At 47.8% G+C, this 25,017-nt stretch overlaps 1 protein-coding gene and 1 long non-coding RNA gene across 2 annotated transcripts in view; both read right to left on the reverse strand.

Moving 5' to 3' along the window:
* LOC308595853 overlaps positions 1-25,017 on the reverse strand; it is a 222,866-nt gene that overhangs the window by 161,311 nt on the left and 36,538 nt on the right. The window lies entirely within an intron of this gene.
* Positions 5,663-25,017, reverse strand: part of PRKCQ (protein kinase C theta) — a 53,363-nt gene continuing 34,008 nt past the window's right edge. The window contains exons 10-18 of the mRNA XM_081210021.1: positions 23,652-23,772; positions 21,796-21,956; positions 20,299-20,472; positions 18,421-18,512; positions 14,769-14,831; positions 13,659-13,797; positions 11,149-11,337; positions 10,340-10,468; positions 5,663-8,778 (exon numbers count right to left, since the gene is read on the reverse strand). Coding sequence (XP_081066147.1) covers positions 8,623-8,778; positions 10,340-10,468; positions 11,149-11,337; positions 13,659-13,797; positions 14,769-14,831; positions 18,421-18,512; positions 20,299-20,472; positions 21,796-21,956; positions 23,652-23,772 — 1,224 coding nt within the window. The 3' untranslated portion in view covers positions 5,663-8,622. The remainder of the gene's footprint in view (positions 8,779-10,339; positions 10,469-11,148; positions 11,338-13,658; positions 13,798-14,768; positions 14,832-18,420; positions 18,513-20,298; positions 20,473-21,795; positions 21,957-23,651; positions 23,773-25,017) is intronic.

The raw sequence follows: 25,017 nt of genomic DNA on the forward strand, positions 1-25,017 counted from the left end.
ATGCACGAGTGCCGACACCTGAAATTAGCCTGTTCTGGTACTTCCGGGTTCAACGCGGTTCGCAACCCGAAAACACACAACCTGAATCGTCTGTAACCCGAGGTATGACTGTATACCCTTTGAGAGTAACCCCTCACCCCGCAACAAACCTCAAAGTGGTTTACAAAAGATAAAGAAAAAAAGAAAACACTTACAAGCACTTAGAACTTAAAAATAAAAACTAAAAACAGCAATAAGCTAAAAACAGATTAAAATACCGTATTTTTCGCACTATAAGATGCACCAGACCACAAGACGCACCTAGTTTTTGGAGGAGGAAAACAAGAAAAAAAATATTCTGAATCTCAGAAGCCAGAACAGCAAGAGGGATCGCTGCACAGTGAAAGCAGCAATCCCTCTTGCTGCTCTGGCTTCTGGGATAGCTGTGCAGCCTGCATTTGCTCCATAAGACGCACACACCTTTCCCTTTACTTTTTAGGAGGGAAAAAATGAGTCTTATAGAGCAAAAAATACGGTACATGTCAACGTTCTATATATCTGGGTAGGCTTGTTCAAACAAAAGGAATTTTTAGCAGGTGTCGAAAAGAGAACAACGAAGGCATCTGCCTGGTGTCAATAGGCAGGGAATTCCAAAGTGCTGCCACACTAAAATATCAATTTCTTACAAATGTAGAACAGGCATGTGTCAACAGTAATAGTGCCAGTTCCGCAGATTGAGGCCGTCAAGAGTGCATGTGTGGAATAAGACAATCTCTCAGGTTTGTGTTTGACAGCCCTGCCTCTTGCTTACTCTTCTGTTTCATTTTATTTTGGGGGCTCAAGCCAGGGGGAGGAGCGTTTGCCATAACGCCAGGTTAGCAAAGGCTTAAAATAAACAAATAACGCCAAACGTGTTTCCTGAGGTTCTTTGTTCTTCGCTCCCACGTGAAATACCCAGGTCTGTTGCGACAAGTGGAAATTTAGCAGGTCAAGCTGTTCCAAGTCGTTCGACTGAGAGGAGCCAAGCTCCCTTTTTACTTTGGGTTGATGACAATCTCACCCTGCTAAGATTTCCTTTAAATAGAGAGGCGATTGTGACCGAGTGTCGACAGGTGTTTCTTGCAAAGTGAGTCATCCTCAGCCGAGCTGCCTGGCTGTCTTCCAGAAGCGGTGATGGTATCTCAAAACGTGAGAAGCACCAAAAGGCTTGCTCGGTCTGCACATGACCCACGGCCGGGGCTTGCTCATTCTCGGGGACAAGCCCGGCATCACGCAAAAGCAATTGAAGAGAACGCAGGGAGGGTGTCTTGAATTGTTACTGAAACTTAACATATAGTTAAAGCTATGGTTTTCCCAGTAGTGATGTATGGAAGTGAGAGCTGGACCATAAAGAAGGCTGATCGCCGAAGAATTGATGCTTTTGAATTCTGGTGCTGGAGGAGACTCTTGAGAGTCCCATGGACTGCAAGAAGATCAAACCTATCCATTCTGAAGGAAATCAGCCCTGAGTGCTCACTGGAAGGACAGATCCTGAAGCTGAGGCTCCAATACTTTGGCCGCCTCATGAGAAGAGAAGACGCCCTGGAAAAGACCCTGATGTTGGGAAAGATGGAGGGCACAAGGAGAAGGGGAAGACAGAGGATGAGATGGTTGGACAGTGTTCTCGAAGCTACCAGAATGAGTTTGACCAAACTGCGGGAGGCAGTGGAAGACAGGAGTGCCTGGCGTGCTCTGGTATATGGAGTCACGAAGAGTCTGACACGACTAAACGACTAAACAACAACATATATACATAATAACCAAAATTCCCAATGAGTCCCTCACATAAAATATAACATCTAAATTACAACAGCTGCATAATTATACACTTAATTATAAAACCCACCACCCTCCACTTCCCTCCTCAGCAATTCGACTTCTTTATATTTCTTTCTACCTTTCCCCCCTTGCATTCTATAATAATTTTTTTTTTGTTAAATTCTGAATTTTCCTTCTTTCTTTATTGGTTTCATTATTGCTTACATTTTTTTATTCTAAGCCTATTAGCACGTCACTTTTAGAACAATATTTCGACATATAATCTTTGAAATACTTCCGCTCCATTCTTAACTTTTGATTTGATTGATATCTTATAATTGAAGTTAATTTTACGAATTCTATATACTCACTTAATTTACAAATCCATGCTTCCTTTGTTGGAGTGTCCTGAGATTTCCATTTAGTGGCAATCAGGGAGGATGTCTTGCATTGTGTTCACACGTTACATTTGAGTGTGCAACCCGTGTACACGGCAGTGGTGTTCACGGGTTGCATTCAGCAGGTGTGCTCTGTGTGCCTGTGCCCATAAATAGCTGGTGTGCAAGGTTATGCACATGTAATCTCCAAGGTTCATGGAGTCCCGTGTATGTAGCAGCCGAGATTTGCAAATCAAGCAGTGTGCAATCTTTTGCAAACACTTGCAAATGCGTAGGGACAGTTTGTACTTGCGTTCAGTACAATGTGTGTCAGCGAATGGTCTGAAGACGAGTTCTGGGTAATGCATTCTACGGCAGACTGGCTTCTCTCCGATGGAAAGCTGGAGGGGGCAGAATCGCACCCCCCCCCCCAGCCCAGAGCGTGTTCAGAAGCAAAGAGAGAGGCAGAAGTTGACCAGCTTAGGGAGGAGTTACACAGTTAATGTTACGGAAAAGGAGCAATGCGGCAGCGAACTACAGCTGGCTGGAAAGCAAAACATGATGGGAATGTTTGGGACTGTACCCTGGGAACAAAGGGACAGTCTATTCACAGTGCTGAGCACCGGATGTTAGCTCAGAGTGTAATTTGACCTGTACAGGAAGTACAGGAGGTGGAGTTTGTCTCTTTGCTGTTGGAGTTTGAAGAGAGCAGATGCGTTTCTCTGTAATGCTGCAAAGACAGAAATAAAGGCATGTAAATACATTTCTGTCTATCTCTTTCCCCTCCCTGGGGGGAGCAGGGAGCAGGGAAGAGTGGTGTGTCCTTCTCACGCTGAGGAGGATCGCCGATCGTGACCTAGCCTGTATCCTGCCGGGTAACGCAGACAGGGAGGTCAACAAGGAGATCAAGCCAGGTGCCTGGAGAGTGGCCAGTTTCTCCTGATAAGGCTTGAATTTCCAACAGTTACGAGATAATGACGACAGAACCAGAAGGGAGGGGGCAGCTAGATGAGACGTCACTTGAGAGCATGGAGGACCCCCCCTTCGGAGTCGGAGGTCCGAATGTATCAGAGAGCAAAGGTGTCAGAGGGATGGAGGAAATTTCCGTTGGCACCCAAAATGGTGTGGAAGGAGGATTAGACTAGGCAACTGCCTGCCTTGCGGAGAGCTGTGTATTTGTGCTTGCAACATGACACTGTAATAAAAGGACCATAAATCTATCAGCTGCTCATTGATTCTGGTTAATTCGTTAATTTTGACCTTTAAAGCCCTATGTAGCCTAGGACCCACGTACCTATGGGACCGCCTCTCCTGGTATGCCCCGCGGAGGACCTTAAGGTCCACAAATGACAGTATTTGGGAGGTCCCAAGTCGCAAGGTAGTTAGATTGGTCTCAACCAGGGCCAGGGCCTTTTCAGTGCTGGCCCCGAAATGGTGGAATGCTCTGTCACAAGAGACTAGGGCCCTGTGGGACTTGACATCTTTCCGCAGGGCCTGCAAGACGGAGCTGTTCCGCCTGGCCTTTGGTTTGGACTCAGTCTGACAAAACCCTTACGGTTTTGATTTATGGGCTACTTTTAAAATGAGGCTGCATTTTAAATGGCATTTTAACCTGTATTTTAAATTGCCCCCCCATTATGTTTTTACTGTAATTTTACTGGTGTTAGCTGCCCTGAGCCCGGCTCTGGCCGGGGAGGGCGGGGTATAAATATTATTATTATTATTATTATTATTATTATTATTATTATTATTATTATTATTATTATTATCTGTGAAGTTACTGAAGGGAAGGGAGTACTCTCCATGCCTGACAATGTGTGAACAAGTCTACTGAGTCAGACCAGTGGTCCTAGGAGCTCAGCCTTGTCTGCACCAGGAATGTATAACACCCAGTAAAGGTAAAGGTAAAGGGACCCCTGACCATTAGGTCCAGTCGTGGCTGACTCTGGGGTTGCGGCGCTCATCTTGCTTTATTGGCCGAAGGAGCCGGCGTACAGCTTCCGGGTCATGTGGCCAGCATGACTAAGCCGCTTCTGGCGAACCAGAGCAGCGCATGGAAACGCCATTTACTTCCCACCAGAGTGGTACCTAGTTATCTACTTGCACTGGTGTGCTTTCGAACTTCTAGGTTGGCAGGAGCAGGGACCGAGCAACGGGAGCTCACCCCGTCACGGGGATTCGAACCGCCGACCTTCTGATAGGCAAGTCCTAGGCTCTGTGGTTTAACCCACAGCGCCACCCAGTAGAGAGGGTTTAATCCATCCCCCTAAAGCATTTTTGTTTTGTCCCCCCGCTTAAGATTCCACCAATTCTGGCAGGGGAGGCAAAAAAGCAGAAAAAGAAAGCAGATACAGCAGCGATGGGATGGGCAACGCCGAGAGCCCTGGTGGGGATTCACCTGTCTCCTTTCCTGGTAATCAGATTGATCATTTGATGCACAGAAATGGGCTGATACAACCCCAGCTCCTCAACTGGCCTGGATGGATTCGCTGAAAGAGGTTCTGGGTGAAGGGCGGCCACACCTACTTTTGCCCACACTCTCTGCTGATACGTGGCCCCTGGGAGGTTGCTATGTGGCCTTCGGGTGAAAAACAGCTAGCCGCCCCTGGTCTACATTTACCAGTGACATTTGTTTTGAAATTTGAGTGCTATAGGTGTTTCTCCCTTTGGTCAATTCTCTCTCCCCACCTTGGGATCAGCCCCCTCCCCTTAAGAGAAATAGAAAGTTCACACGCTAAACCTTTCGAAGTGATCTAGTTAAAGATGGATCCAGTAGAATTAACCTGAACTTTGAAAAGACCATAGACCTGAAACAGGAAGTGGGAAAGAGCGGCGTCCTTCCAATTTCCTCCTCCAGATGTATTTTTCAAGAGAGAAAGAGGTGACCTTTATCACCTCATGAGCAAAAGGACAAGTGAGAAATTGTTCTGCCTGGACACTGAGGTCCAGCACCGAGGGCCTTCTGGCGGTTCCCTTGCTGCGAGAAGCCAAGTTACGGGGAACCAGGCAGAGGGCCTTTTTGGTAGTGGCACCTGCCCTGTGGAATGCCGTCCCACCAGATGTCAAAGAGAAAAACAACTACCAAACTTTTAGAAGACATCTTAAGGCAGCCCTGTTTAGGGAAGCTTTTAATGTTTAATAGGTTATTGTATTTTAGTGTTTTGTTGGAAGCCGCCCAGAGTGGCTGGGGAAACCCAGCCAGATGGGCTGGGTATAAACAAATTATTATTATTATTATTAACCGTCATAAAACTTCATATCATGCTTTTCACTTTCAGAAATGAACATCTCTTAAGGCCAGCTCTGATGCAACGTACTACTGAACAGCGCATTGCAGCCATTATGAGCGTTACCTGCTTTGGTCTGCCTACAAAAACATTTGCTCCCATTACCGTGGACAACATTTTATTTACCTGTACAAACATCACAAACAGTTTTCAAAAATCTGTATTATTAACAAATCTAATTAAAGACTGCAACCCGTATGCACACAGAGGGAGCTCTCCTTTGACCCGAGGGGGAAAACAACAACAGATTATGGAGACCTATTGAATGAGCACCACTAGAAGTCCTATGTACATATGAGCAAAATGCCCATCATTATGATAGGCAGGGCAAACAGTAGAGCTGCGTGTTGCAAAGATTAGAGTGGGAAGGCTGAGCCACATAGATTTGTGTGCTATTTGCAGGGTCCTTCTCAGTAGAGGCTGGGCCACCTGATGTTGGGCAGAGTAATAAGTTAGGCTATGGCTAAGGCAAGATACACAGCAGACATGGAACTTCTGGTCTTAGTTATGCCACCGCATGAGACACACTTATGCGAAGGATGGCGAACATCACCTTTTGATGTAAGTGGTCCATATCTCAGTGGCTGGACATCTGCTTTGCATGCAGAAGGTTCCAAGGTTCAACCCCCTGAAGACAGAATTGGGATTCAAGACGATCTTACCAGATTGGAGAACTGGGCAAAATGTATTCCAGTAGGGACAAATTTAAGGTTCTACACTTACGCAGGAAGAACCAGCCGCACCAGGATTGCCAGTAGTACATGTGAAAAGGATCTAGGGATTTTAGTCGACCACAAGCTTAACATGAGTCAACAGGGTGATTCAGCAGCAAAAAAAGTGAATGCTATTCTAGGTTGCATCAACAGAAGTATAGTGTCCAGATCAAGGGAAGTCATAGTACTACTCTATTCTGCCTTGGCCAGACCACACCTGAAATACTGTGTCCAATTCTGGGCACCACAATTTAAGAAGGATATGGACAAACTGGAACATGTGCAGAGGAGGGCAACCAAGATGATCAAGGGTCTGGAAACCAAGCCATATGAGGAATGGTTGAAGGAGCTGGGTATGTTTAGGCTGGAAAAGAGGAGACTGGGAGGAGATGTGAGTCATCTTCAAATATCTCAAGGGCTGTCACATGGAGGATGGAGCCAGCTTGTTTTCTCCTGCTCTGGAGGGCAGGACCCGAACCAACGGATTCAAGTTACAAGAAAGAAGAATCCGACTAAGCATCAGGAAGAACTTTCTGACAGTAAGAGAGTAACGGGTTGGTGGCAGCGGGGAAGCGAGCACAGTGGTGGCACAGGGATCAATAGACCGTTAAACGTCCGGGGACTCTGTGTGATCGCCACACCAGGGATTGAATTTGGGACCTTCTCCATGCAAAGCACATGCTCTCTACCACTGACCTATGGCCTTTGGAAAGTGCCTGCATCAAACGAGAAACACACAGTATCTCTTGAAGCTAAACGGGGGTGAGTTATCGCATGAGTCCCACAGAGAGAGAGATCCGAACAATCTGGAGGAGCTCTCACAGGTGAGTTAAACCACACAGGGACTCGACAATCCTGTGAGGTGGAACTCACAAGACCGAGATCTTCCCTCACAGGATCACAGCAGGATCTCGAAAGGACGAAGGAGGTAGATCGGGACACTAACGGAAATGTGGAGGACTTGATACGATGCGGCTCACATTGAAGTCCAGTTCGTATGCAAACTGCTTGCAAATGGACTTCAGAATGAGGGCTCTCAGCTGATTGGCACTGACAGCCCTCACCCTTAAAGTCCAGTTGTCTGCATTTTGAACGCAAACTGCTGCAAAAACGATGTCTCTCAGGACTCATCAGCTGATCAAAGCTGGTCACCCCATTGGCTGAATGAGGGCATGCCTGACAGCTTACTCCTTGGCTCAGCCAATCCCAGTGGGGCTCCCTGTCAGTGAAGATCAGCTGATTGGTCCTGAGAGGGAATAATGGGGAGCCCACTTTAAGCTCCTCATTCCTCCTTTGCAGATACGTCTACATCTGGCCTGATGCCATGTACAGTGTTCAGGGTAGGCAAGTGCATGTGGTTTGGAGAAAACATCCTCACAGGCCAGTTAGGATCCCTGTTGGACCTTATAAGGTCTGAAGACCAGAGGTTCTCCACTGCAGGGCAGAACGATGGAACTGAGTAAAAGGCCCCCAGGTTATCGCAGATATGTTCCTCCTGGGACATCCACACCATTCAGCAAACCACAGTGGCTCAGATCCAAACACCTCGAGCAAGAGGCGAGAATGTATTAGTGCCGTTCTGTCAAACCACGGTGCAGTGTGTCAGGGGCTGAATTGCCAGGCGTGAAACATGGTAAATGAGGAAGATAGCAGGAGGCGAGAATGTATTAGTGCCGTTCTGTCAAACCACGGCGCAGTGTGTCAGGGGCTGAATTACCAGGCGTGAAACACGGTGAATGAGGAAGATAGCAGGAGGCGAAAATGTATTAGTGCCGTTCTGTCAAACCACGGTGCAGTGTGTCAGGGGCTGAATTGCCAGGTGTGAAACATGGTGAATGAGGAAGATAGCTAGCCATGGCATGTAAAAACTCGTGGTCTTGAAAAGAGCCTGTGCGGTGCCAGTTCCAGGAGACTTTGGGGAAGATGTTCTCAGTGGGTCTTCCTCTCTGTGTATGCTATCCCCATCGTCCTTGCAGCTGTTGCCACTGCCCATTTGCTTGGGAGGAAATCACCGTCTCCCAGCAGGGCCGGTGCTCCTGTTGGACAGAGTGAGGCGGCTGCCTCGGGCGGCAGGCAGTAATTGGCAGCAGATGATGGAGGATACAGTGATGTGGGCCATGCAGCCTGCCCTATACCGGCTAAGTTGGTTGAATGCCTTCAGGTGCTGCCCAGTGAAGCCGCCCTCCAGCCCTGGCCTCTGAGCTTCTGCAAAATCTTGTGCGAGAGCTTCTTCAAACGAAAGAACTTCCCTGGAATTTGGGGTCACCTCTCTCGTGCAACCCTCCTTCTGCCAGGTCGGAAGCAGCCCTTCTGTTAGCAGAAGAGACTTTCTACCGGGAGAAGGGCACACTTGGATCCAGGCCACCACCGCCGTCGTCCAGTGAGAAGCATGACGTCCGCCAGTTGGGAGTTTGGAGGCCATGGTTGTTGTTGTTCTTGAAGCCACCTTGATCCCAGGGCTTTTGTCTCTCAGGAGAGCAACTTTTCCATGATGGGGTTGGTAAAGGAAAAGCTTCGGAACATGTTTTGGTCCATGCTGTTGATGAGGCTCCGGTCCCCGCACGACAGCCGGGGTTTCTCGTTCAGAAATTCTTTGTCGAAGTTGCTGCAGTCGCCCGGGGATTTCTTGCAGAAGGGAGAGGGAAAACGGAGTTAGAAACATCAGAAATGGAATCGGGAGAGTTGCACAATGTTTCTCAAACCTGGGTTTCCAGCAGACGACAACTTCCATCATCCCTAGATAGCAGGACCAGTGGTCAGGGATGATGGGAGTTGTAGTCCATCGACAGCTGAAGACCCAGGTTTAAGAAACATTGCTTAAGCTAATGTGGTGCTTTCCAGATGTTGTTGCTGGACTACAACTCCCATCATCTCTGACTACCGGCTAGGCAGATGGGAATCCAGCAACCTTGGGAGGGCAATATGGCACCTGCCCCTGCATTAAGAAGATGCTCTTGAACCTTTAAAAACAGGGCCAGGGATCCCTGTGGCTCTCTAACTCCCATCAGCCCCAGCCAGGATGAAGGGTGATGGAATTTGTAGTCCTCCAAGCCTTTAGTGATTCTCCCAAGCTCTTCCTGACTGCAGTGGTGGTCGGTGGCCATTGGGACCCATAGGGCAGAAGGAAAGGAGCCCAACAGTAGGTGGCGCCAGAACCAATGAGCTCTACTTTTGTGCCCATCCTCTCTGCTATTGAGTTCTACAAGAGGCAAGCTTGAGAGACAGCTAGCAAGCAGCAGCACCTTCTGGACAGGTTGTAAATAAGAAGACAGAGAGGCGAGGGCTGGCCAAAGCCCCATTTGCCCTAATGGATTAGCCTCCCCCGGCTTCTCTCGCTGCTGGAACTGTAACTGATGTTTGATATTGTTATGTACTGAGTTGAATAGGATCCAAAATGCAGCAGTCTGATTGGTCCTAGAACAATAGGATTCAGAATGCAGCAGTCTGATTGGTCCTAGAACAATAGGATCCAGAATGCAGCAGTCTGATTGATCTGCAGGAGCCACCCAATCCAGCTCCAGGTTTAGGTGAATCCGCAACCTGATTGGCCTACAGGAGAATCCCGGAATTAGCCAATCACGTGGGGCCCATTGTGTAAATAATGTATATAAAGCAGACATTTCGGGGGAACTTGCGTTCCTCACTACTATGAGCTGAATAAAGAGCATGAAATCCATACTCAACTCCGAGTATATTTCAGATATCTTTTTTGTTCAACGCTGTTTTATCACCCTTGAAGCTGCCCTGGCATTTTTAAAAATATATACGGTATATGAAAGGTTGCATAGAAATAATTTTAAAAACAAGCAAACAAAAAAGTCTAAATAAAAAAAATTAAATAAAAAATTGTCCAGTAGCACCTTATAGACCGACTAAGTTTGTTCTGGTACGAGCTTTTGTATGCATCTGAAGAAGTGTGCATGCACACGAAAGCCTATACCAGAACAAACTTAGTTGGTCTATAAGCTGCTACTGGAAAATTTTTTATTTTTATTTCGACTGCGTCAGACCAGGCTACCTATCTGAATCTAAAAAAAATGAGTCTAAACATGGTAAGATTATCTGGAGTCCACAAACAAGGAAACTCAACCACCTCCCCTCTGATCTGCAAGGGATCATTCATTTTTAGTTGCGAAGAGAAGCAAAGAAACTCAGAAAGGTTAAGGTTTTTTCCCTTCTCTCTCACCACTCTAGGCTTGAAAGGGGGTTCGACTGCTCTCGCTTCAATGGCTTCCCAGTTGATCTCTTGGAAAAAGGGATGTTGGCGGATGTTCCCTTTCGCTCCCAGTCTCCTTTCCGGTTCTCTTACAAACAGCTGGAAATTGAAAGAATGCTAAATTAAAAAAACCACAGCACTGACTGTTGTTTGCTTCTTGTTTTTATTACCGTATTTTTTGCACCATAACACTCACTTTTTTCCTCCTAAAAAGTAAGGGGAAATGTCTGTGCGTGTTATGGTCGGGTGCGTGTTATAGAGCGAAAAATACGGTATGTATTTTGTGCTTTTTATCTTGCATTTTTATGTTGTGGATTGCCCTGAGATCTACGGGTGAAGGGCGATATACAGTGGTACCTCGGGTTACATACACTTCAGGTTACAGACTCCGCTAACCCAGAAATAGTGCTTCAGGTTAAGAACTTTGCTTCAGGATAAGAACAGAAATCATGCTCTGGCAGTGCGGCGGCAGCAGGAGGCCCCATTAGCTAAAGTGGTGCTTCAGGTTAAGAACAGTTTCAGGTTAAGAATGGACCTCCAGAACGAATTAAGTACTTAAACTGAGGTACCACTGTGACCCCAAAACAGAGGCAGTCTGGAGACACCCTTAAAGATAAATTCTTATTTTATCTTTAAAAGTAAATTCCATCAGGAAAAATGACCGTATTTAGTGCAAAGGAACCAATGTGAGGAAAAGATGAGGGAAAATTATTCCTGTAGAAAGGGATCTTGCTCAGTCCAATCCTTCCTCCATCCCTGCCTCCCTCTCTTGACCTGACCTTCACAAGAAGGTCCCTTGCGTCCTTGTCAAGCCATCGAGGGTAGAACGGGCTGTCCATGCGGATCGACTGAAAGAGTTCCTCTTCGTCCTGACCATGGAAGGGAGACTGACCAATCAACATCTCGTACAGAAGGACTCCAAAGGACCACCAGTCAACGGACGTGTTGTATTTCTGCCCCAGCAGAATCTTTAATGGAAAGGGATGGAGAAGTGAAGAAAGCTTATTAGTAAGAGCTGGCCTCCTTGCAATGAGCTAAAGCCACTTCCGAACTGGAGAGGAGGTGGGGTTGCGGGCCCACGCTCTCCCCACACACGTGGGGGCTGGCTCACAGATTGCTCTATCTACCATGTGGCAGTCCTTCAGATATTTGAACCTGGGACCTTCTCTATGTTAATCAGATGCTCTACCAAGATGATCAAGGGTCTGGAAACCAAGCCTTATGAGGAACGGTTGAGGGAGTTGGGTATGGTTAGCCTGGATAAGAAGCGATCAATTATAATAGCCATCTTCAAATAACTCAAGGGCTTTCACATGGAAATAATAATAATAATAATAATAATAATAATAATAATAATAATAATAATAATAATAATTTATTTATACCCCACCCATCTGGCTGGGCTTCCCCAGCCACTCTGGGCGGCTTCCAACAAAATATTAAAATACAGTAATGCATCAAACATGAAAAGCTTCCCTAAACAGGGCTGCCTTCAGATGTCTTCTAAAAGTCTGGTAGTTGTTCTTCTCTTTGACATCTGCTGGGAGGGCGTTCCACAGAGTGGGTGCCACTATTGAGAAGGCCCTCTGCCTGGTTCCCTGTAGCTTTGCTTCTCACAGTGAGGGAACTGCCAGAAGGCCCTCGGCGCTGGACCTCCGTGTCTGGGTAGAATGATGGGGGTGGAGACGCTCCTTCAGATATACGGGACCAAGGCCGTTTAGGACTTTAAAGGTCAGCACCAACACTTTGAATTGTGCTCGGAAACGTACTGGGAGCCAATGTAGGTCTTTCAAGACTGGTGTTATGTGGTCTCAGCAGCTGCTCCCAGTCACCAGTCTAGCTGCCGCATTCTGGATTAGATGTAGTCTCCCGGGTCACCTTCAAAGGTAGCCCCACGTAGAGCGCATTGCAGTAGTCCAAGCGGGAGATAACCAGAGCATGCACCACTCTGGTGAGGCAGTCCGCAGGCAGATAGGGTCTCATCCTGCGTACCAGGAGGAGCTGGTAGACAGCTGCCCCAGACACAGAATTGACCTGCGGCTCCATGGACAGCTGTGAGTCCAAAATGACTCACAGGCTGCGCACCTGGTCCTTCAGAGGCACAGTTACCCCATTCAGGACCAGAGAGTCCTCCACACCCGCCTCCACAAGCTTGTTTTCTCCTGCTCTGGAGGGTAGGACCTGAAACAATGGATTCAAGTTACAAGAAAGGAGATTCCAATTATTGGTAAGAGCTGGAATGGACTCCCTTGGAAGGTGAAGGGCTCTCCTTTCTTGGAGGCTGGATGGCCATCTGCCATGGATACTTTAGTTGAGATTCCTGCACTTGAGGGGGTTGGACTAGATGACTCATGGGGTCCCATCCAACCCTACAATTCTGTGATTCTACCACTGAGCTTCAGCCCTGCTGTGCCCTTGCCTGTTGACTATGCTGGCCGGGGTGATGAAGGTTGAAGTCCAACCTGAAGGCCCACAAGATACCCCATGACCTTGGGCATTGTTGTGCTGGCCCCAGGAGCAACCCGGGCAACGTGCTCCAGGTCTGGTCCCGAATCCAAGGGTTCCATGGGGAGTCAGTCCAACAGGGCCAAGGCAAGACATGAGGCAGGAAACCAGGCAAGGTCAGGCACAGGATCTCAAGCATGTTCTAGCAAACAGCAATGTTGCTCCCACAACCTGGGGCAGGGTCTGACAGCCTTTTATCTTTGTCAGGGTAATGGCCGGTCCTGATCCCCAGCGACTCACCTCCCTGTTTTACCCGAAGGTGAGCACTCCTCCTACAAGTACTCAGGTCTCTCCTTCTCTCAGACCTTAGTCTCTGCAGCTCGGGAGCCGTCTGTGGGTTACTAGACCCAGGGGCCGCCTCCTGACCCAACTGGTAGTGGAGCAGCTGTAAGTGATGGCCCAGCTAAAGGCAACGAGGTAATTCCTGCATCTGGAGCCAGGGCAGGCTCAGGCCCCTGACTCGGCCCAGCTGGTCTTTGTTGCAGGGGAACCTGTGCAGACTGGGACTCTTCAGGATTAGGCCCCAGACTTGGTTCAGATGCCGCCTGAGGCAAAGGATCCAGTGCGGACTGAGACTCCTCTGGTTCCGAGTCCGAGCCCGAGTCCCAGGCCATCACAACTGCATTCCCTACACCAAGCACCCAGATACCTCCAGGGAGCTTATTGGTGGGCAGAAAAGGCTCAACCCTTCTCTTCCATTTGCACCCAACCGCTGTTATTCAGAGATATTCTGCCTCTGGTCTGGGAAGTTCCATTGGTTGCCAGGGCTAATAGCCCCACTTACCTCCGGTGCAATATAATCGGGGGTTCCACAGAATGTACTTGTCTTGGCGTCCCCTCCCATGTGCTCTTTGCACATCCCAAAATCAGCAATCTTGATGTGCCCTTCCTTGTCTAGGAGAACGTTGTCAAGCTTCAGGTCTCTGCAAGGCAAGATCAGGCGACATCTCTGAAAAGGCTCTTTTCTTGAAAGACTAGATGTGTTATCAAATCAATATGTGCTATATATACAGTGGTACCTCGGGTTAAGTACTGTATTTTTCGCCCTATAAGACGCACCAGACCACAAGACGCACCTAGTTTTTGGAGGAGGAAAACAAGAAAAAAAATATTCTGAATCTCAGAAGCCAGAACAGCAAGAGGGATCTCTGTGCAGTAAAAGCAGCAATCCCTCTTGCTGTTCTGGCTTCTGGGATAGCTGCGCAGCCTGCATTCGCTCCATAAGACGCACACACATTTCCCCTTACTTTTTAGGAGGGAAAAAGTGAGGCTTATAGAGCAAAAAATACGGTACTTAATTCGTTCCGGGGGTCCGTTCTTAACCTGAAACTGTTCTTAACCTGAGGTACCACTTTAGCTAATGGGGCCTCCCGCTGCTGCCGCACGATTTCTGTTCTCATCCTGAAGCAAAGTTCTTAACCCGAGGTAATATTTCTGGGTTAGCGGAGTCTGTAACCTGAAGCGTATGTAACCCGAGGTACCACTGTACACAGAACAATTGTTAAGTCGTATCGGGTACAAGTCCCGGTATTGTGGGGTTGTATTGTGGGGAGGAGCTGAGGAGGAATGACAGCTAGGAGGAGCACACAGAGAAGAAATGCCCTGGTGAATCTGCAGCACAACACGACGCCTTCGTCTGCCCCAGCTGCAACAGAACATGTCTCTCCTGTCTCTGTCTCTACAGCCACAGCAGGCGCTGTTAACTCTTCAGCTGTTTGACTTCTCTCCTAAAAGTGCACTCCGCCGTTATCTCCTGAGACAGACGGATGTCAACAACCGCATTGAAATTCCTGCATTTCTGGGATTGAACTAGATGCCCCTCAGGGTCCCTTCGAGCTCTGCAATCCTACGATTGTATTATTCTTTCTCTCTCCGCCAAGGATAAAATTCCTACCTGTATATGATTCCTTGAGAATGAAGGAACTGCAAGCCGCAAATGATTTCAGCAGCATAAAACCTGAGAAAATCAGAGACAGGTTGGGCTTAATTTTATTGGTTCATATTTAACCCAATATCCAATATCTTCCCCCCCACAGGGTACTGGTCCAGTGGTTATTGTTTTTATCTTTAAGCCACCTTGAGTCCCATCAAGGAAAAAGGCATGGCAATACTACTACTACTACTACTACTACTACTACTACTACTACTACTAATAGGCCTCATTTCATAACAGCCACTGACAGACCTATCCTCCACCCTAAGCCACTGGCCATCTTCAAATCATGTTGCAGTGAGTTCCACTGCTTAAATTAGGTACTGTGTTACGTGACACTTTCTTTTGCCTGTCCTGAATGAATCTACAGCCCACCGCTTTTGTCAGATGGAAAGGACAAATAACTTTTCTGCAAACACCTACATTAATGTGCTATGACCAGGGGTGGCGGGGAGAGGTATTTGGGGGAAATGGAATTAAACTGCCATCGGAATACAGCCTTGCCACCAGTCCAGGAGTGACAATGGCAGAAATAGTGGCACCGCCAGCCATCTTCCTTCTTAGCGACGTCCCTCCTTACTGTTGGCAACAGCAAGAGCTGAGCCAGATAACAGTTGGGATGCAAAGGGAGAATGCTCCTGAGAGCGTGCAGAGTTCCTTCACCAGGGGGCAAGAACTTTCTCCGCTCCCTACACCCGGGATTAAGAGTTCTCTTCTTCAGTTCAGAAGCGCACCGCTCCAGAAAGGCCCCGTTCCAAGAGCGGCCCAAGGCATTTTGGTGCCTGAGGAGAAATACCCGCTGGTGCCCCGGTAATGGAGCCGGGTAGCCGTGAGGCCGTGCAAGGGCTTCGCCTCAAGGAAATAATAATAATAATAATAATAATAATAATAATAATAATAATAATAATTATTATTATTATTATTATTATTATTATTTATTTATACCCCGCCCATCTGGCTGGGCTTCCCGAGCCACTCTGGTTGGCTTCCCAAAAAATATTAAAATACTGTAATACATCAAATATTAAAAGCTTCCCTAAACAGGGCTGCCTTCAGATGTCTTCTAAAAGTCTGGCAGTTGTTGTTCTCTTTGACATCTGGTGGGAGGGCGTTCCACAGGGCGGGCGCCACTACTGAGAAGGCCCTCTGCCTGGTTCCCTGTAACTTGGCTTCTCGCAGTGAGGGAACTGCCAGAAGGCCCTCGGTGCTGGACCTCAGTGTCCGGGCAGAACAATGGGGGTGGAGACGCTCCTTCAGATATATTGGACCAAGGCCGTTTAGGGCTTTAAAGGTCAGCACCAACACTTTGAATTGTGCTCGGAAACGTACTGGGAGCCAATGTAGGTCTTTCAAGACAGGTGTTATGTGGTCTCGGCGGCCGCCCCCAGTCACTAGTCTAGCTGCCGCATTCTGGATTAGTTGTAGTTTCCGGGTCACCTTCAAAGGTAGCCCCACGTAGAGCGCATTGCAGTAGTCCAAGCGGGAGATAACCAGAGCATGCACCACTCTGGCAAGACAGTCTGTGGGCAGGTAGGGTCTCACCTGCGTACCAGATGGAGCTGGTAAACAGCTGCCCTGGACACGGATTTGACCTGCGCCTCCATGGACAGCTGTGAGTCCAAAATGACTCACAGGCTGCGCACCTGGTCCTTCAGGGGCACAGTTACCCTATTCAGGACCAGGGAGTCCTCCACACCTGCCTGCCTCCTGTCCCCCCAAAACAGTACTTCTCTCTTGTCAGATGTTCTTGCAGAGCCTCGCCATTGGGGGCTTGCACACAAGGAGGGCAAACTCAGCCAGGGCTTCCCTTTGCCACCCTGCCTCGCGACAGGGAAAAGCAGAGTGGTGGAATTCTTGCCAGGCCATGTTTTTTAGAAATCCAACTCTGGAATTGCAGAGGAAGGCCAGGCGGATTTCTACGCCCAAAGTCACCTTCGCTCACCCGGCTCTAATGAATAATTTACTTCAAGTCGCTCTTCAATCCAAACAAAGCCCTAAAGCGGTTTCAATATTGATTTTTAAAAAAATTATCCCCAGGGGTACCGGGGCTTATTTTATTTGCTTTGTTCTATTTGTTTTAATCATGCCTCAATCCATTTTTAAATCTTCAGTTGGTGTTTACCATCTAGGTTTTTTTTTTTTTTTTACTTTCATGTGATTCAGGTTAGTATTTTATTTTATTTTGGGGACTCGGTGCTCTGGAGCAGCCGAACAAAAGAGAGGTTCCACAGAAACAGCTTTTTACCACAGCTTTCTAAAACAAAACTGTTCGATGAGATGTCAAAGAGAAAAACAACTACCAGACTTTTAGAAGACATCTGAAGGCAGCCCTCTTTAGGGAAGCTTTTAATGTTTAATAGGTTATTGTATTTTAGTGTTCTGTTGGAACCTGCCCAGGTTCTGTTGGAACCTGCCCAGAACCTGCCAGATGGGCGGGGTATAAATAAATTATTATTATTATTATTATTATTATTATTATTATTATTATTATTATTATTCAATGGGTGCTGCCATAGGTGCCAACTATAGGGGGCCATGGGGCCCGGGCACCCACATACATTTTTTGTGTGGGTGCTTGGCACCCACAGCGCGGGCTCCAACGCGGCTTCTAGTTTCTACCAATAGTTGTGTCGGAGGTTTCCCAGGCCTCCGGTGTGATCTCCAAAGCCCCGTGAGGCCTCGGCGATCACATTTGAGGTCCTACCAGGCCTCAGAAGCGCCTCTGCGGCACGTTGATGTAACGTGATGTCATGACGTCACATTACCTCAAGGGTGCCATTGGGGACCCATAACCTGGAGCACAGGTTGGCGTCCCTGCCTGCTACTTTCTGTTTGAAATTGGGATGTTTATTTTGTATGCTGCCCAGATAGTTCCCCCTGTCCTTGATGTGTGTTTTACGAACTAAAAAATAAATAAAAAGCATCCTTTACATAAGGAGAGAAACAGAAAGAGGCTCCAACATGGGATAACCCTTTGGTGGGAATGTACCACCTCAGCAGGCATTGGGTGTGTTTGTGTGTGTGTGTGCTTGAAAACACCCCCAGATTTTTTTAAAAAATAGCCTGCAAATGGAGAACATTCCTGTAAAGAGCTGCCAATGGGCAACTCCAGTCTTCAGCCCTCTCTGGCCTCAGCTCAATCCGTCTTCACAGGGAACTCTGGGAATAGTAGTTCTGTGAGGGGATTGGGGGTCTCCTCACAACTTTCAGCACCCTTAAGAAACTACAGCTCCCAGAATTCTTTGCTGGGGGAATGCCATGCCTCTTTAAAGTGCGGTCATGATGCTTTAAACCAGCCTTTCTCAACCTGTGGGTCCCCAGATGTTATTGGAATACAACTCCCATCATCCCTAGCTAGTATGGCCAGAGCTCAGGGATGATGGGAGTTGTAGTCCAACAACATCTGGGGATGCACAGGTTGAGAACCACTGCTTTATATGTTTGGCATGAATGTGGCCCTAAGGAGAAAGTAAACTGCAATGATCCCAACTGTACACATCATGCATTTCAAGACAATCTACTCTTGCAAGGACCGTACCACATCACTGATGGTACGTTCGAGCAATTTCTCTGTCTCTCCAGGAATGTGCAGCAAAAACACACCCCAACTTACCTCGCTCGGCCAATGTCAAACTTGTGGCAGATCTGGATGTGAAACATCAAGTCACCCCCGTTGAGATATTCCATTACAAAAAAGAGGTTTTCCTAGTAAATGACCAAAAAACGCTTAAAATCATAATCATAATCATGAAATGGTCTTGGGGCAACAGATGACACAAGAAAAGAAATGGAACATTGCCTCAGTGACAGCTTTTTCTTCGGGAAACTCAAATGGATGGATTCATGATAAAAGGTGAAAGATTTATACAATCTGAAGAGAAACCAAAGGATTTATGATACCCATTTTACAGGTGGTTTTCCCGGAGAAAGTGGGGAAACAAAAGAAACGCCTGTGCCTAGAAATCACAGGTCAAATGGAATAAATCAGGGGACAAAGGGAAATGTGGATAAGCTCTTAAACCCCATTCTCCAAAAGTCTATCAGTGCGGGAAATTATCAACCAAATCTAATGCATATTCTTGCTAGTTAGCATGTGAAGGGGTTAAGACCACAGAGCTGTATTGCTGATAGGCGGACCCAAACCATAGACATGTAATTGATAGAGAGGGCTCTGTGTGATATCATTTCCCCTCCTCTCCTGAAAGAGCACCCAGCATTTCTTGTTCCTTTCTCTCTCCCTCTTTCAGGAGCAGACAGATATCCAGTTGCTTCAGCTCAGGCACATGCCTGAGGCTGCTTCTGCTGTAAATATAAGCATTTTACCTGTATAGTTTTTAATGCTGTTGCATCTGAGAACCAAGGAATGATTATGAGTAAGTAAAGTGTGCTTTAAACTTACTTCTCAGTCTGTTGTAGGATTCTTTGTTAAGAAAAGGGGGAGCCAGCTTGCTTTTCAGCTGAATTCCTATGCTTCCAGTATTTTCTGCTAAAGATGGAACTTGAAACTCTGCTAAGCTGAATTTCCTTGTCTGTTCAACCCACACATGTGGGTGCCTGGAGGCAGGGCTTAAACATATGCGGCACCGGGGTGCAAAGATTCACCTGGCGCCCCTTCCAGTTGCTGAGTCCCAGGCGCGCAGGGGGGCAGAGCCAGCTGGCCGCCTCAGCGTCTCGCTGGCTCGGTCACCCCCGAACTCGCAGCGCAGAGCTGCCCGCAGCAGAAGAACCTGCCACAATGCTCCGACCGATGGGCGGGCTCTTCCCCGACTCAACTCTTGGGTCCCAGACTCTGGGAGCCCGGCGCCCGGGTGCCCCGCACCCCTAGCGCTTATGGATAAGACGGCCCTTCCTTTTTCCTTTCTCCTTCTGTGATGGAACTCCTATTTGGGGACTTCCCTGGCTTTTTTTCTGGCCCACAAAGGCCAGTCTGGATAGTTGGCCTTGGTGAAGATTTCATCCTCAAAAAGTTTTTGATTTGAGCTGCTACTGAAATGAGGCTGCATTTTAATGTTGTATTTTAATCTTGTTTTTAAGTTGTGTTTTAATCAATTGTTTCTATACCTGGTGTTAGCCGCCCTGAGCCCGGTCTTGGCTGGGGAGGGCGGGGTATAAATAAAAAATTATTATTATTATTATTACAGTGGTACCTTGGGTTAAGAACTCACGGCAATTCGTTCTGGAGGTCCGTTCTTAACCTGAAACTGTTCTTAACCTGAGGTACCACTTTAGCTAACGGGGCCTCCTGCTGCCACTGCACAATTTCTGTTCTCATCCTGAGGTAAAGTTCTTAACCCGAGGTACTATTTCTGGGTTAGCGGAGTCTGTAACCTGAAGCGTCTGTAACCTGAGGTACCACTGTATTACTAAAACTCATCTGAAAGCCATGCCCCACTGGCTGCCATTTTGTGACTGGTGGACCTTCTCAAGTGGGTCCTGAAGGCAGACAGTCTGAGAATCTCTATTCTGAGTGAATAGGAAAGAAATTGGTTACCTTTGTCTGGAATGTACAGAAGACGTGAGTGAGGAATGGGTGTCCCCAAGCCAGAGAGAGGACACGCCTTTCCACCATGGTACATTCAACGTCATCATCCATCAGCACCACCTCCTTCTTCAAAGCTTTCATGGCAAAAAACTGGTTCGTGTCCTTCAGCTCAACAAGAAAGACCTGGACAAAAATAAATAAATCCAGGGTACTGCAAAAAGCTGCGATTCATGGCAAGGTTAAGCAAAACCACGCAATTCAGAATTGAGTGCAGAATTAACCAAAAATCTCAGAAGGAATGTTTATCAAGTTTCTAGTCCCTATGTTTGCAAAGACTGATTTGAAAGCGAGTAGCCAAGGTGTCGTGCAGGGATGGGGAGCACTTCCTGACTCAAGGGCCACTCTCTTTCGTGGGCGAGCTTTCAGAGGCCGTGTGGGTGGGGCCGAAGGAAAAAGTGGGTGGAGCAACAGGTGTAAGTTTTATTGTGGACGTGGGTGGCACTGTGGGTTAAACCACAGAGCCTAGGACTTGCCGATCAGAAGGTCGGCGGTTCGAATCCCCACAACAAGGTGAGCTCCTGTTGCTCGATCCCTGCTCCTGCCAACCTAGCAGTTCAAAAGCACGTCAAAGTGCAAGTAGATAAATAAGTACCGCTCTGGTGGGAAGGTAAATAGCATTTTGTGTGCTGCTCTGGTTTGCCAGAAGCGGCTTAGTCATGATGGCCACATGACCCGGAAGCTGTACGCCGGCTCCCTCGGCCAATAAAGCGAGATGAGAGCTGCAATCCCAGAGTCGGCCACGACTGGACCTAATGTTCAGGGGCCCCTTTACCTTTTTAAGTTACATGCAAGCTACGCAAAAGCCAGAGATTTCTATGCACACATGTACACTCACACACCTCCTTCCAGGCAAGCAAGAGACATTATCCCCGTTCTAGGACACATTCCAAACAGGTAAAATCACTTAAGGAGAGTGCAGACTATAGTCTTGAGGGCTGGGGAGAAGGGGTGTAGCCAGGGGAGGCAATATGACCTAGGAAGAGTCTCAAGAGCAAGAAGTGTGTGGATCGCGGTTCCCTGCTCTCGTTTAATGGTTAATACAACCCTGGTTTTCTGTTCTACTGTACAGTCATACCTCGGGTTACAGACGCTTCAGTTTGCATTTTTTTGGGTTACGGACCGCCAAAACCCGGAAATACCGGAACGGGTTACTTCCGGGTTTCAGCGGTCGTGCATGCGCAGAAGTGCTAAATCGCTCCTTGCGCATGAGCAGAAGTGCCGAATCACAACCTGCGCCTGTGCAAACATGCCGCTGCAGGTTGCGGACGCTGCGGGTTGCGAACAATCATCCTGCATGGATCACATTCACAACCCGAGCATCCACTGTACAGTAATCCATAAATTGCATGTGGTATTTTGTATTTAATTCAAGTAGGGCTTTGTTTTTGTAAGAAACACCAACACCAACAGTACGTTGTATCTCCTGCTCTCGCTTTCGCTCCTTACCTTGCCAAAGCTTCCTTTCCCCAACATTTTGTGCAAAACAAAATCATCTATGGTAAACTTCGGCAGCTGAGCAGGGAGGTCTTTCCTTGGTTCCAGTTCCACCGGGGAATCGGAACACGTGACATCTTCTGCAGGGGATTCCCAGGAAACTCCTTGAGGCTCTGCAATGGATCCCAGTGGAGTTGTGTTAACTGAAAGAGCTCTCCCCATTGCAGTGACGAATCTTAACTGCTTGTGGGAACGCACACCATTGCACCTCTCTCCCCACCCAACGACCTACCATATTTTTCGCCCCATAGGACGCACCGCCCTATAGGACACACCTAGTTTTTTGGGGGGGAAATAAAGAAAAAAAATTATTTCCCCCCCAGGCACAGGGCTGGCGTGGGGGAAGCCCAAGCTTCCTCCGACCCCAGCCCCCAGAACAGCCTGCTATCCGCAAGCCTAGGGAGCCACGCCGGTCTCCCCAGGCTTGCAGACAGCTGTGCGAAGCCCGGGTGCGCTCTTCAGAGCGCCCGAGGCTTCGGAATGCAGGCAGCTCCGCACGACCTTCCGGAGCCCGGCACGGCCCATAGGACGCCCCCACATTTCACCTTCATTTTTGGAGGGGAAAAAGTGCGTCCTATAGGGCGAAAAATACGGTAATTTGTGGCGAAGTGTAACCCGGGACAGATGCAGCTGGGCTGGCTGGCTTAAGCCGCCTGAAACTCTCGTCTCTGTTTCTGGGACGCAGTCTTCGGTGGCTGTGGGATGGTGACTGTCTCTCAGCCTAACCCACTTCACAAGGTTGTTGTGAAGAATAGAATTTTATTCTTACGGCCACAGACCGGTTCCAGGTCAGGAAAATCATAAAACACAACGGGAATACATTGAATTGCAATTGGGTATAACAGAGACAATTTAGATATAGCGGCAGTTAATATATATATATATTAAATCTTGATCACTAAAATATAACCTAAAATTATCATTTAAAACCTTAGTCATTGTTCCCTAAGTTTTATGGCAGTTGCACAGAATTTGGCCACCCTTAGCGTAATCTCTAGATCCTTGCCCTCTACCAGGAGTTTTAGACATTGAAGTTTGGACCCATTTGGAGATTTCTGTATAACAGGAGTGATAAATACCGAGCATATATCCCTGTAGAAACGGCAGCGTAACAAGACATGAGAATCAGTTTCTACCTCCATCAAGCCGCAGGGGAAGACTCGTTCCACATATGGTTTACCCTCGAATCTGCCCTGCAATAAGGCAGATGGCAGCACGTTGAATCTAGCAAGGGTAAATGGCCGTCTGCATTTGGGTATTTGTAATTTTGACAAATATTGTTGTAAAGATAAAAGGGGGAGGGGGAAAACTGTGTCCACCATCTTGAACACCTTGGAGGAAAGGTGGAACGTGAATAACAATATTAATCTAAGGACGATTCATTGTTTTCAGCGGAGCTTATTCCCAAGTAACTCTGTGCAGGAGTCATAGAGTTGGAAGGGTGATAACTGGGATGCGGGTGGCGCTGTGGGTTTCACCACAGAGCAGAGGGCTTGCCGATCAGAAGGTCAGCAGTTCAAATCCCCGTGGCGGGGTGAGCTCCCGTTGCTCGGTCCCTGCTCCTGCCAATCTAGCAGTTCAAAAGCACGCCAGTGCAAGTAGATAAAGTGGGAAGGTAAACGGCGTTTCCGTGCGCTGCTCTGGTTCGCCAGAAGCGGCTTACTCATGCTGACCACATGACCTGGAAGCTGTATGCCGGCTCCCTCGGCCAGTAAAGCGAGATGAGCTCCGCAACCCCAGAGTCGGCCACAACTGGACCTAATGGTCAGGGGTCCCTTTGCCTTTACTCAAACGATAAAATACAGCACCTTTTTTCCCTGCTGGAGGTGCTGGCACAGGAGGAGGAGCAGGCGTCAGGTCTTTGTCAGGGAAGACAATTTCCACAGGTCCTTCTCTCAAGATCTTCTCTGACTCCCGCAAGCTTCTAGCCTGCCTCATGGTAAAAATGAGTAAAGGAATGAATTACGTAGCATGCTTGCTGGACACTGTGCAAGTGTGGGATCTAGTATGGGGCACAAGATTGGAAACTAAAAAAAATAACAATCAATGGAGTTTATCCATAGATGACACCCTACAGCCACGGAAAACACCCTACAACCAGAATGCAGGTCACACACAGAAACAAACACACTTCTTAGCAACTTGTCAAAGAGTTGGGCTGGCCGTGGGGAGAAGATGAGTTTTTGCCCAACGAGGGAAAGATGACCTGGCTGGCACTTTCTTGATCTCCTGCCCTCAGGCAGAAGACATAGAAGCATGATTAGTCGCACCAACAGGGTAAAGAACAGCTTCTATCCGTGGGCTGTTAGGCTGCTGAATGAAAAGATAACAACAGGGCAACTGACTTTCGGGTTTGGTGGGTGTGCGTCAGTAAACGAGGGGAATTAAGACTAAGAGAGCTGAGTGGGAGGTGCTTGTGTAACCTCACTGTATACAAGTTGTACAAGTGACAATAACGTATTTCATTTCATTTCATTTTAAAGGTGCCAGCTGTAAAATAATAATAATAAGAGCCTCTAGGATTGGGTCAATGGCCCATCTAGTCCAGCATTCTCACAGTAGCCCACTAGATGCCCATGGGAAACAAGCAGAACATGAGCACAACAGCCACTCTGGTGGCTTCCAGCAGCTGGTAGCGTTGCTGCCTCTGACAGTGAAGGTAGGGCAAAGTCTCCATCATGGCGACCAGAAACTTGGAGGAAACCTGCATGCAGGACCACCGAGAAAGCCCTAGTCAACGGACGTCTTTGTCCCCTGATCGGTGCTGCCAGCAATCTCCAAATCATCTCTTTGGGTCGCTTGCAAATCAACTTCAAATGGCTTGTTGTCACCAACCGCCAGCTGATTGTTACCGGAAGCAAAGCCCTTTGAAGTTTCTCCTGGCACCAATGAGCTGATTGGCAGCAAAGGGGCCGGCTTTGAAGTTGTCACTCGATGTCATAATGAGGTTGGCGTCAGATGATGGACAGGCGGGGCAGCCCCACCCACCTGCTAAATTTGGACGGCAGGGACAAGGGAGGGATCCAGCCCCCATTTCATCTGATACTTCAAACCAACTAAAATAAACTCACAGGGAGAATGGGACATCCTCTTTTGTAGAGGTGGCAAGTACAAAGAAATATACATAAGCCCCCAGCCTTCTGTGCTTTTTTGCCCCAGAGGAGCCAAAGAACG

This window comes from Podarcis bocagei (genome assembly GCF_964188305.1).
Source record: "Podarcis bocagei genome assembly, chromosome: 10".
NCBI lineage: Eukaryota > Metazoa > Chordata > Lepidosauria > Squamata > Lacertidae > Podarcis > Podarcis bocagei.